The following is a 13531-nucleotide window of genomic DNA, read 5'->3' as shown; positions in this document are numbered from 1 at the left end:
TGGCGGCAACAGGCAGGGGAGCCTGGCTCCAGAGCAAACACTATTTTTGCAGTAAAGAGCCTTTCCTAATGAGCCAATCTGTCTCTACTTCTATTGGCATCCTGGGAACCAGGGTGCAGCAGAGATAATTTGCTTCACACACCCCCCGCCCAAACAAAGCACCATTACCTCCAACCCATTACATTAGCCTTTATCAGCCTTGGAAGCTCTCAGTCATCCTCCATGAGCTGCAGTAATTTCAGCTAATTTCTTAAGTGTTCTAAGAGCCTCTGATGTGTTATGAGCCTAGTAATTGTTGACTGGTTCCTTTTCTGTTGTGACTTGATTTCATACCTTGTATCCGAGCTGATGCGTGCTTTGGGTACTTTATTATAATAAGGCTTTTTGCAAAGACTCACATTAAAAAATAACATTAAATACTGAGGTTGTTTTAAACCAGAGTTTAATTTTTCCACCGTCTCCCATTATTCTTATTAGGAAGCCAATTCTTCATAAGGATAGTGACCTCCAGTGTAAAACTTTGAACAAGTACAAAAATTGAGAATTAATGATGAAGCTGGTTCTTTTTAGGGAAATCTAAGAATGAGGCACAAGCTCATGAACTATGCTGAGACCAAGGATGCAATGGGCACGGCTTAGAGAGGTTTGGGGTATTGACCCCCAGCCTTCTCCAGGGACCCTTAATTCATCAGAGCCTCCTTGTTCCCTAGAAAGCCTGTAAGAGCTGAACTGCCACAGAGGAGCTTCCTGGAGAACAGTGAACAGCCAGCACCCTCTTCCCCCAACCCTGTGTGAACTACCACTTCCCTTTCAGCTGGTAGCTCCTCTCAGGGTAAAGAGGCACAGTTCAGCTACTTGGCCACCCTGGGCCCTGGGTGGTACCAGAGATCAGGCACGGGCTCTGGCTTCATGTGAAAAACCACCCTGAAACTCACTCTTTAACGTGTCATACAGCTATATGACTGACTCATGTTTAGAAAAGCTTCTCAGGTCCATTGGCATCTTCTTATCAGCTGTAAGCAGGTGAGTTCTGTTCTAGCGTGATTCTGGGGGTCTCAGTGGCATCTCAGGCTCATGATGTCCTTGGCATTCACACCACCCAGGGCCACGGATTCCTGTTAGCAGTGGGTTCCTTGTAGCTCTTGGGATGGGCCCAGAGGTAATGTCCACCGGGCTCCTGCTCTAGTTGCTCCCCTAACCCTTGCTCTCCAGTGGCGCTTCATTAGTCAGCACCCTCTCGGTTGTGAATTACAGAAAACCAACTCATATTGGACTCAGAAAAAGGAAAATTAGTGGCTCACTTAACTGGAAAAACCCAGAGGGTAGAAATATATATTTCAGTCCTAACTAGATCCAGGGCTCAAACAATGTCATCAGTACTTGGCCTCCTTCTCTGTCTTTTCCCCCATTTCTGTCTCTTCTCCTCTGTGTTCATAGACCTCTGTATGCCATGGTCCTCAGGAGCTCTAGACATACCAAAAACAGAGCAGATCCTTTCCACAGCTTCCCAAGAAAGTCCTAGGCTTTGAGGCTCGTTGGACCAATTTAGGTCCCATGCCCAGCCCCAAACGAACTTCTGCAGTCAGAAGGGTGACATACCCTGTCACCTCCTCACCCCACCAAAACTACATGGCCGATGAGTGGCAGAGGGGTGATTCCCCAAGTGACAGTTGAGGTGGTATTACAAGAAGAAAAAGAGATGCTGGAATGGCAAAACCAAGAACTGTCCCTAGTATGTAATTCCAGTCTTTCCTGCTGGAAGGAAGAATTTCCACACTCTTCTGTCACTTTACCTATGGATATTTCCTGGATAGGAGGGCAAAGTATGTGAAGAGGGGACCTTGGGATCTCTTTGAAAGCTCAGTGCAAAGGAATTTGACAAGAGTTTTATTTTTACTTTTCTATCCCTCTGGACAGTAATCGATACCTTATAGAATTTCTTGAGGTTGGAGGTGTCCTAACACTCTTGGAAATACTTGGGCTGGAGAAGATCAAGGAGGAAGCCAAGAAGGAATCTGTCAAACTCCTTCAGGTTATTGCGAATTCTGGCAGGACATACAAGGAGCTCATTTGTGAAAGCTATGGTGGGTACTGTGTGTAACAAGATGTGTCTCCCTAGGGGCCTGAATGAAATGGTGGCAGAACCCACCACTGCTATAGGAAAAACACATCATGAAACTGGTTGAACAGGAAGCTTTTTGTGCTCCTGTCCATGTCACCACTGGAAGACCCAGATTTATGATTCTCCTGATTCATCATTTGCTCACATTTTTCAGTAGTGGTTTTAGAAATACTTCTCCTTTTTAAATATATCCTCTTTCAGGCATCCATTCAAAGATTTGTTGAGCTGTGGCCCAATATCTTTTGTGAAATTGAGTTATGAGGCTGGGCGCGGTGGCTCACACCTGTAATCCTAGCATTTTGGGAGGCCAAGGCGGGAAGATCACCTGAGGTCGGGAGTTTGAGACCAGCCTGACCAACATGGAGAAACCCCATCTCTACTAAAAATACAAAAAAAAATTAGCCTGGTGCAGTGGTGGGGGCCTGTAATCCCAGCTACTTGGGAGGCTGAGGCAGGAGAATCGCTTGAATACAGGAGGCGGAGGTTGTGGTGAGTTGAGATCGTGCCATTGCACTCCAGCCTGGGCAACAAAAGTGAAACTCCATCTCAAAAAAAAAAAAAGAAAGAAAGAAATTGAATTATGAATAACTCAAGAAATAAAATTGAAGGCCAGACACAGTGGTTCACACCTGTAATCCCAGCACTTTGGGAGGCCGAGGCGGGTGGATCACCTGAAGTCAGGAATTTGAGACCAGCCTGGACAGCATGGCAAAACCCCCTCTCTACTAAAAATACAAAAATTAGGCCAGGCGCAGTGGCTCATGCCTGTAATCCCAGCACTTAGGGAGGCAGAGGCAGTCGGATCACGAGGTCGGGAGTTCAAGACCATCCTGGCTAACACGGTGAAACCTCGTCTCTACTAAAAATACAAAAAAAAAATTCAAACGCGTGGTGGCACGCACCTGTAATGGCAGCTACTCGGGAGGCTGAGGCGGGAGAATCGCTTGAACCCGGGAGGTGGACATTGCAGTGAGCCGAGATCACGCCATTGCACTGCAGCTTGGGCTACAGAGCAAGACTCCGTCTCAAAAAAAAAAAAAAAAGAAATAAAATAAATTTGAAATAAAATTATTGAATACCTACTGTGTGCTAGGTATATGCCAGGTGCTAGGGATACAAAAATGAATACAATATAGTCCCTGTCCTCAGAGAGTTTAGAGTCTGGTGAGAAAAGTAAATAATATAGTTTTTTTTTTCTTTTTTGAGACAGTCTCACTCTATCGCCCAGGCTGGAGTGCGGTGGCGCAATATCGGCTCACTGCAACCTCTGCCTCCTAGGTTCAAGCAATTCTCATGCCTTAGCCTCCCAAGTAGCTGGAACTACAGGCACGTGCCACCATGCCTGGCTAATTTTTGTTATTTTTAGTAGAGACGGGGTTTCGCCATGTTAGCCATGGCTGGTCTCAAACTCATGAGCTCAAGCGATCCACCCACCTCAGCCTCCCAAAGTGCTGGAATTTCAGGCATAAGCTACCACACCCTCAATAATTTTAATATAATCTATGAAGTGAGGCATGTAAAAGAGATACCATCCCCCACATCTCCCTTTTTCTTTTTCTTTTTTTCTTTTTTTTTTTTTTTTGAGTTGGAATCTCGTTCTGTAGCCCAGGCTGGAGTGTAGTGGCACAGTCTCGGCTCACTACAACCTCCACCTCCCGGGTTCAAGCGATTCTCCTGCCTCAGCCGCCCCAGTAACTGGGACTACAGGCGCATGCCACCAGACCCAGCTAATTTTTGTATTTTTAATACAGACAGGGTTTCACCATGTTGGCCAGGCTGGTCTCGAACTCCTGAATTCAAGCCATCCACCTTCCTCGGCCTCCCATAGTGCTGGGATTACGGGCATGAGCCACCACGCCCGACGAACATCTCCCTTTTTCAAAGCACTTCCCACCCTGCATTCTCATCAAGGTTCTCCTGCCTGTCTACCCCATGGCGTCTCGAAGCCTCAGTGTCTTCATCCATAAAGTGGGAGTAACACCTTCCTCTTGGTATGGTTTCTGGGATTAAGTGAGTCAGTATTTGTAAAACCATTTTGCAAACTGCTGAGTGCTATACAAGTGTTATCATGGCCGGGCGCGGTGGCTCACGCCTGTAATCCCAACACTTTGGGAGGCCAAGGTGGGCGGATCACGAGGTCAGGAGATCGAGACCATCCTGGCTAACACTGTGAAACCCTGTCTCTATTAAAAATACAAAAATTAGCCAGGCCTGGTGGCACACGCCTGTAGTCCCAGCTACTTGGGAGGCTGAGGCAGGAGAATTGCTTGAACCCGGGAGGCAGAGGTTGCAGTGAGCCGAGATTGCACCACTGTACTCCAGCCTGGGCAACAGAGAGAGACTCCACCTCAAAAAAAAAAAAGTGTTATCATATAGCAATAAAAAAATGCATGTTTTATTTGTAAATTGTGCAGAGCCATTTTAAACTTTAAAACAGATTTTGACATGCCTATGCTGAAACAAAATCCTCCAGCCACATAACTCTAAGGTAAACAAGACAGTGATGCAACATCAGAACCAGGCCTCAATTTTGCTTTGGTTGAACAGGCTTGGTTGAAGAGCTCTTAATCCTATTCATATTATGTAATCTTGAGTGGGGATTATTTTCATAAATCCCTTCCAATTTAGCATTTCCTCTCTTCTTTGCTCAGGTGTACGATCCATAGCAGAATTTTTGGCAAAGTCTAAGTCAGAAGAGACCCAGGAGGAAGTGCAGGTTCTGTTGGATTCTTTGGTCCACGGCAATCCCAAGTACCAAAATCAAGTGTATAAAGGTCTAATAGCTTTGCTGCCCTGCGAGTCCCCAAAAGCCCAGCAGCTGTCCCTGCAGACTCTCAGGACTGCCCAGGTGAGCCAAGGCTGCATGCTCCTGTGGTTCTGATTCAGATGCAATAATCTTACAATTACCTTCCGCAGTTGCACTCCACACAGGCATGAGAAACGGAGCTCAGCCTCCCACTGCATGTCTGTTGTTCAATCAGCGTTACTTCCAGAAGGCCAAGGTAGGGCAGAGAGTTCATGCCTCCCAGCAGAGTGATTTGTCCTGTTTACTTAAGGATCAGAAAGATGTTGGCAGACTTAAAAGTGGTTGAGACAAGCAACAAGGATGATGAAAGGGCTGTAGAAAAGATTAAAGGAGTCGATTTGATAGGGAAAGAATAACGGTGCATTTGTAGACAGCATGTAAGTGAAGAGGCCAGATCTCCAGTGCTGGGGAAGCCTTTTTTTTTCTTGTTGGCTTTTGCCCTTCTCTCAGACGTACCCTCAGATGCAAGTGAAAACCGAATTTGGGTCATGGTGAACATATGAAGACATCGTGCCTAGTAAAGAGGGGATAGAGGCTTAAAAAGTGGCTTTAAGATGAACCATCAGGCCGAGTGCAGTGGCTTAGGCCTGTAATCCCAGCACTTTGGGAGACTGCAGCGGGCGGATCGCTTGAGGTCAGGAGTTTGAGATCAGCCTGGCCAACATGATGAAACCCCGTCTCTACTAAAAATACAAAAATTAGCTGGGCGTGGTGGTGCACACCTGTAATCTCAGCTACTTGGGAGGCTGAGTTCAGAGGATCTCTTAGCCTGAGAGGCAGAGGTTACAGTGAGCCAAGACCATGCCACTGTACTCCCTGGTCAAAAAAGTGAGACTCGCCTTAAAAAAAAAAAAAAAAAGGCAAATTCAAAAATAATAACTGGCTGTGGTGGCATGTGCCTATAGTCCCAGCTGCTTGGGAGGCTGTGGTGGGAGGATCGCTTGAGCCCAGGAGTTCGAGGCTGCAATGAGCTATGATGGCACCACTGCACTCCAGCCTGAGTGATAGAGTGAGACCCTGTCTCTAAAACAATTTTAAAAACAGATCAGATTATCATTATTATCTTATTTCCACAGTTCCCAGTTATTAAGTGCCTCATACATGCCAGCCACTGTGTTAGGGGCTTATCTACACTCTGTCTCTTAGTCTTCACTATAGCTGATGGAGGCAGATACTATTCTCCCTTTTTCAAAGATGGTGGAACTGAGCTCAGGAAAGTGTGTTAAGTGACTTATCCAAGGCCACATGCTAAGTAAAAGGTGTTTACCAAGCGAGAATTTAAATCCACCCTCTCCTAAGTCCTTATTCTTTCCACATACCACTCTGCCTCTTTGAAAAAGGGCAATGACAGGGCTGGGTGCAGTGGCTTACACCTGTAATCCCAGCACTTTGGGAGGCCGAGGCGGGCAGATTATGAATTCAGGAGTTCGAGATCAGCCTGGCCAGCATGGTGAAACCCTGTCTCTACTAAAAATACAAAAATTAGCTGGGCTTGGTGGTGTGTGCCTATAATCCCAGCTACTCGGGAGGCTGAGGCAGGAAAATTGCTTGAACCCAGGAGGCGGAGGTTGCAGTGAGCCAAGATTGCACCACTGCACTCCAGCCTGGAGACAGAGCAAGACTCCATCTCAAAAAAAAAAAAAAGAAAGAAAGAAAAGAAAAAGGGCAATGACAGTGACAGAAGAAAAATAGGGTTGGAAAATCAAGGGAAAAGAGTTTCTGTAAGGAGGACATGATCAGCTGAGTCCGATGCAACAAAGGCATATTCAGTAAGGGTAGAATAGAAAGACAACCCCAGCAGGAAAAGTTGTGGTGAGTTAGGAGACTGTCTATGGCAGGAAAAATTAAATCGCAGCAGCCTGTCAAAGGATGAATAGGGGATGAAGAAGTGGCTTCTCTTGGGAAGCTTAGATGTAAAGGGAAAAAAGAGCAATAGCAAAGGAGAAGACAGAGTTGAAGGACGATGTTGTTAAATATGGATGAGCTTGAGGATGTTTAATGCTAAAAGAAAAGAACCAATGCATGGGTAAAGTTTGAGGAGAGAGGAAAAAAGGGACTGTCTGATGGGATGAGGTTCCTGAGGAAGAGAAGATTTTAGGATCTTGGATGAGTTCCATTCTCCTTGCCTTGTGTCCTCTCTCCCCCAATCAGAGTAGCCGGCCTTGTTCCTGCACCTCTAGCAGGTAGCCTCATTTAATGCCTCCTGAGCTAGAGAGTTCAGTGGCAGCCTCAGCCTAGGCCCAGTGACTCACCACTGCCCTCCCTCCCTCTCCCCCATTCACCCAGGCACCTGGCTGTTTGGAAGTCTGCGTTTCCTTTCTAACAGGTAGACAAGATCTAAAGACTAACCACCTTGGGCAGGCATAGTGGCTCACGCCTGTAATCCCAGCACTTTGGGAGGCTGAAACAGGTGGATCACTTGAGGTCAAGAGTTCGAGACCAGCCTGGTCAACATGGTGAAACCCCGTCTCTACTAAAAAAAAAAAAAAAAAAAAAAAAATTAGCTGGGCGTGGTGGCGGGCACCTGTAATCCCAGCCACTCAGAGGCTGAAGCAGAAGAATCGTTTGAGCCCAGGAGGCAGAGGTTGCAGTAAGCCGAGATCGCGCCACTGCACTCCAGCCTGCGTGACAGAGTGGGAATCCATCTTTTTTTTTTTTTTTTTTTTTTTGAGACGGCTCTGTCGCCCGGGCTGGAGTGCAGTGATGCAATCTCGGCTCACTGCAAGCTCTGCCTCCCGGGTTCATGCCATTCTCCTGCCTCAGCCTCCAGAGTAGCTGGAACTACAGGCACCCGCCACCACGCCCAGCTAATTTTTTGCATTTTTAGTAGAGACAGGCTTTCACTTTGTTAGCCAGGATGGTCTCGATCTCCTGACCTCGTGATCCGCCCACCTCGGCCTCCCAAAGTGCTGGGATTACAGGCGTGAGCCACCGCACCCAGCCAGGAATCCATCTTTAAAAAAAAAAAAAGACTAACCACCTTGTCCTGTTGTCTGTCTGGTCAGCCAATCATTGGGACCACACACCCCAGCATCGTGGACTGCGTGCTGAAGGTGCTGGGCACGATGCACCTGGAAGTCCAGTATGAAGGTAGGGAGGCTACTCCAGATTGCAGAAGGGGGCACTGAGAGCCAGGCATATCAGCTCTCAAAAGCTTTCTCTTAGTCACAAAGAGCCTTGATGTTGAGCGTCTGGGACAGCCTTGGCAGATGGAAGACGCTGGTTCAGAAAATGTCAGTCACACCTATGCCTTGCGTCAGCCACAGGGTGCCTAGGGTGCCTGAACGGTTACGAGAATCTGCCTGGGTCCACAGCTGGCTCTGGCTCCGTCTTATGTGATGCTTCCTGGCTAAACAGAAGTTACCCTGAGGAATGTCCTTCTTCTAAGAAACTAAACTGAATAGTCATAGTATTAATTTGGTTGGTTGTTTTTGCTGGGTTTTTTTTCTTTTTTTGAGGCAGGGTCTTGCTTTGCTGCTCAGGCTGGAGTGCAGTGGTACCATCATAGCTCACTGTGGCCTCAAACTCCTGGGCTCAAGAGATTCTCCCTCCTCAACCTCCCAAGTAGCTAGGACCACAGGTGTGCACTAGTACATCCATCTAACTTTTTAATTTTTTGCAGAAACAAGGTCTCACTATGTTGCCCAGGCTGGTCTTGAACTCCAGGCCTCAAGCGATCCTCTCACCTCAGCCTCCCAAAGTGCTGGGATTACAGGCATGAGCCACCACACCCGGCCAGGAGTTTTTATTTATTGAGTACTTTTTTTTTTTTTTTTGAGACGGAGTCTCGCTCTGTCACCCAGGCTGGAATGCAGTGGCGCAATCTCAGCTCACTGCAAGCTCCGCCTCCCAGGTTCACGCCATTCTCCTGCCTCAGCCTCCGGAGTAGCTGGGACTACAGGCGCCTGTCACCACGCCCGGCTAATTTTTTGTATTTTTTAGTGGAGATGGGGTTTCACCACGTTAGCCAGGATGGTCTCGATCTCCTGACCTCATGATCCACCTGCCTCGGCCTCCCAAAGTGCTGGGATTACAGGCATGAGCCATCGCACCCGGTCTATTTATTGAGAACTTCTGTGTGCCAGCCACTTTCCATACATCACCTCATTTACTTCTCAAAATAACCATAAGAGGCCAGACATGGTGACTCACGCCTGTAATTCCACCATTTTGGGAGGCCGAGGCAGGCGGATCACCTGAGGCCAGGAGTTTGAGACCAGCCCGGCCAACACAGCAAAACCCCGTCTCTACTAAGAATACAAAAAAATTAGCCAGGGGTGGTGGCCTGTGCCCGTAATCCCAGCTACTTGAGTGGCTGAGGCATGAAAATCTCTTGAACCCAGGAGGCAGAGGTTGCACTGAGCTGAGATCTCGCCACTGCACTCCAGCCTGGGTGACAGAGCAAGATTCTGTCTCAAAAAAAAACAACAAAACAACAGCAATAACAACAAAATAAACATAAGAGTACAAAGCCTGGTACATATTAGGTATTCAAATGTTTCCATGAATGAATGGTAAAGATACGTATTTTTATGTTTTTCAAGATACAACAATAAAGCACAGAGAGATTAAGTATGCTTCCCAAGGTTACACAGCTATTGGATTCTAGCCGGATCTGCCTGACTCTAAAGTTTATGCTTTTAACATATAGCGCATGGCAGATATTTAAACTATATAATTTCCTTCCCTTTCCCTATAGTGGTTCAGAGGAAGGAGATTCTATTTTCAACAGGAGGAGATTAAGGAAGGGTTCACCGAGATGGTGGTGTTTGAACTGAACCGTGGAGAATAGGGAGGATTTGGGAAGGTCGAAAGGGGGAGAGGAGGTCGTTCTGGAAAGGGGAATGGTAGAAAGGAAGGCAGACAGGGAAGTACAAGGTGTGTCCTGGAAATAATGGGTAGGTCATTTAGAGAAGGGATGGTAAAGGTCTATGTCTAGGAAAGGTAGGCTAGGATGGAGGGGCACCTTGAATGCCACGTAGGTAGGTGGCAGTCTCTCCAGTATGCAGCATGGAGCCACTGAAAAGTGAGCTGTGCACAGGTGAGGGCCGAGGGAGTGCAGTGCCTCTGAAGATGGCCTGGGTGGTGCTATGCCAGGCGGGCCAGAGCCACAGGGAGCCACTTGAGGCTGGAGGCCAATTAGGAGGCATTTGGGGTGGTTCAAATGACAAAATAAGAATGTGCTGGCCCAGCTGGGTACATAGCCCCAGGAAGAGAGCATGGACAGCACAGGGGACTGCCTGGTGAGGAGAATGAAGCAGCGTATGGATGTCGGAGTGGGCGGGGCCCAGGAGACTGGGACAGACAGGCCCAGTAAGCAGGAATGGTCTGGGCATTAGTATAGGGATAGGGACTCCTGTGTCCAGGATGACAGGCTGAGCCCCAGGTTTAGGAAGCCTGGGGAGGAGAGCATAAGGAGCAGCCAGGCACTGAGGTTCAGGTGCACAAGTGAGATCCTGGGGAAGATCAACAAAGCTCTGGAGGCCACTTCCAACCTAGGTTATTTTTGAGCAGCAGTGCTTAAACTGAATGTCAGGCATATTATTCCTTCAGCAACATTGTCGGTTTGTATTTTTTGACCCCTGCAAGCTCTGTGTGTATATGTGGGCCTTGTATGTTGAGAAATAATGCTATGCTAAAATCTGTTAGCAGCTGGAGCAGAGTGTCCTGGCTGGAGAGGAGTTGCCAGTGAAGGGGTAGAGTGGTACAGGGACCTAAGTAACAGTCAGACCCTGCACCAGAGGGTTGTCACTGGCATTGGAGCAAGGGGATGACCTGGTAGTAGAATCATGTTAGGAAGCTTAATCAAACAATCCCAAAGACTAGATTGGGTAGCACTGATACCTTCCTCTCCCCACCTCACCTCTGTGTGGCAAACTTGCCCACTCCTCCTCATCCATCCATCGCTTCTCAGCTTAAGCATTGACTCTCTAAGCCCTTCCCTGACCCTGCCTTCAACCCCTACCCAAATGTCAGCCCTTCTTCCTTTGAACCACCCCTGCCCCCTCCTCCCCTCCTTTAACCCCCCTCCATCAGAGCGCTGTTCTCTAAAATGGTACCTTCCCCTTACATAGACTGTGTGCAATTTCAGCTCACCCGTCATGGCTTTTATCCTTATATCCTCAGCACAGTCCCCAGCATGTTAGGTCCTCATTGTATGTTTGCTGAGTGAGTGAGTGAGCGAGTGAGTACTGCACATACGCACTGTGTTAGTGATTACTCGCCTCTATGCCTTTCTCCTCCAGACCTCTGAGCAACTCCAGGGAGGGACTGGGTCTGATTCATCTTTTTCCAACTCAGGACTTGGAACATAATGGGTGCTCAGTAGAAGTCTGTGAAAAAAAAAATCTTATTTCTTTTTTGAGGCAGGGTTTCACCCTGTTGCCCAGGCTGGAGCACACTAGCACAGTCATGGCTCTCTCCAGCCTCGACCTCCTAGGCTCAAGTCATCCTCCCACCTAAGCCTCCCAAGTAGCTGGGACTACAGGCACAGATCACCATGCCCAGTTAATTCTTTGTAGAGATGGGGTCTCCCTATGTTGCCCAGGCTGCCCTCAAACTCCTGGGCTCAAGTGATCCTCCTGCCTCCACATCCCAAAGTGCTGGGATCAAAAGCGCAAGCCACTGCACCCGACCAAAACAAAACCTCTTATGCTAATGAAGTCCTCCAGAGTTGTAACTGGCCACAGCTTCTTCCAATATCGGCCTAAGTTAGAGTCCTTCTGCATTTATTCAGTAACAACTAACAGTGTGGAAGAGGCAGTGGGAACGTGACTCTGTGACTGCATTTGGTTTGTTATAGGATCATGTGATAACAATGAAACTACGTGCCTCAAGGTAATTTCAGATATATCAGACTCATAACAGGTGCGCACAAAAAAAATGTCTGTTGAATGAATGTATTATTATTTTTTTAACCAGGCGCTTCAAAATAGTCTTCCTGTAACTCCAAATGTAGAGAATGCGTATGCAATGATTGCCCACTAGGGGGCACTGTTTCACATGGTCAGAGTAGACCGGAAGTTAAGGGAGAAAAGAAATTCGCACGCCTTCAGTTTCCACTGAAACTCCGCCTGAGGGAGGGAAGGAAAGTTCCGACGGGTCCTACATGTGGTCCTAAACAGTGGGTGACCGGAGAGGATTAGAGAGTAATTTCTTTGAGTTTGAGTATACCAAATTGCAAAACCAGAGTGAAGCCCTAGGTTGCTGGCAGCAGTCAGCATGGAGAAGCAGCCTGTGTCCAAGAGGAGCCTGCGTGACTGCGGGGAGAAGAGTTTAGTAGGTGACAGGGACTGATCTCAAAAGGGCAGGGTTGGTTTGTTTCTTTAAACAAATATTTACTGAATATCTGTGATGTGCCAAGAACTGTACCAGACACTGGGGTTTTGTGTTTGCTTGTTTGCATTGAGAAGGAGAAAACTGAATGTCTTGGAAGGAGAAGGGTCGGGGGTGCCCACTCCACTTCCATGTGGCATGTGTGTGGGGCAGAGTGGGAGGTTATTGGCATCCTTCCCTTAGAAAGCTACAGGGAAAGTGGCATCCTCAGGGCAGTGTCCACTGACAACAGGAGGCAGAGGGGTCTTAGTGGGCCTGGCGATTGTTTATCTTGCAGTGGGTGTCAGTGATGGAGGAAGCTGCTGGTGGCCTCACCTCCTTTTCTATGAAGAACGCCACCTTCCCCCACCAACCTGCCTGACCGGTGAGTCAGGTTAGCCACGTCCTCTGCTCTCCTTCCCATTATGAGAGTGTCCCTGGTTCCTATCACAGGCCCTCTCTTCTGCTTATTCTCTGAAGCACATTCCCTCAAAGACTTCCCTTCTGTAGCTCGCCTCTCCCTTTTTCTGTGCTGAACCATCTCCATTGACGTGCAAATATGCTCTCTATCTTCCATTTTTAAAAGAGCCCCTCTTTGGGAATTTATGGATTAAAAGAGACTTAAAAGATATGTACCAAAAAGGTAAAATTATAGCATTTAGGGATGTACACCCTTCCTTGACCCCAAGTTGCCCCCCAGCTATTCATTTCTTTACCATTTACTTCCTACTTGACCTCCCAGCTGCTTTCGACCCAGTTGATCACTCCCTCACTTTCTTTTGTTGGCTTCTGTGATAGAAGTTTTCCTCCCACCATCTGGTTTTGCCTTAGTCTCCTTTGCTTGTTTCTCCTGTTTCTCTACCAGACTGTTAGGTCACCCTCTTCCTTCTCATCTCTGTATACTTTTTCCCCAAGTGGTTTCCCATGTGGATGTCTAACAGACATCTTAAATTTATGGCCAGAATTCTTGAGTTTCTTCCCAACGCCTGTCATTCTTGTTTTCCCTATCTCAGGCAGGCGCAGTGGCTCATGCCTTTAATCCCAGCACTTTGGGAGGCCAAGCGGGGGCGGATCACAAGGTCAGGAGATCGAGACCATCCTGGCTAACACGGTGAAACCCCATCTCTACTAAAAATACAAAAAATTAGCCGAGTGTAGTGGCATGCGCCTGTAGTCCCACCTACACGGGAGGCTGAGGCAGGAGAATAGCTTGAACCCAGGAGGCGGAGGTTGCAGTGAGCTGAAATCATGCCATTGCACTCCAGCCTGGCAATAGAGTGAGACTCCGT

The 13531-nt window shown here is 47.7% G+C and overlaps 1 protein-coding gene across 20 annotated transcripts in view; it reads left to right on the top strand.

The window, feature by feature from the left end:
- ARMH1 (armadillo like helical domain containing 1) overlaps positions 1-13531 on the top strand; it is a 52453-nt gene that overhangs the window by 22903 nt on the left and 16019 nt on the right. For all 20 annotated transcript variants that reach the window (XR_010138384.1, XR_010138386.1, XR_008515237.2 and 17 more), the window contains 4 exons: positions 955-1023; positions 1918-2084; positions 4774-4970; positions 7934-8018. Coding sequence is in view for 16 of the 20 variants with exons in the window: in XM_054535898.2 (XP_054391873.1) it covers positions 955-1023; positions 1918-2084; positions 4774-4970; positions 7934-8018 (518 nt within the window). In the remaining 4 variants the exon portion in view is untranslated. The remainder of the gene's footprint in view (positions 1-954; positions 1024-1917; positions 2085-4773; positions 4971-7933; positions 8019-13531) is intronic.

This window comes from Pongo abelii, chromosome 1 (assembly GCF_028885655.2).
Source record: "Pongo abelii isolate AG06213 chromosome 1, NHGRI_mPonAbe1-v2.0_pri, whole genome shotgun sequence".
Classification (NCBI taxonomy): Eukaryota; Metazoa; Chordata; class Mammalia; order Primates; family Hominidae; genus Pongo; species Pongo abelii.
The sequence above is the reverse complement of the archived record's forward strand: the minus strand, read 5'-3'. Positions and strand labels throughout refer to the sequence as shown.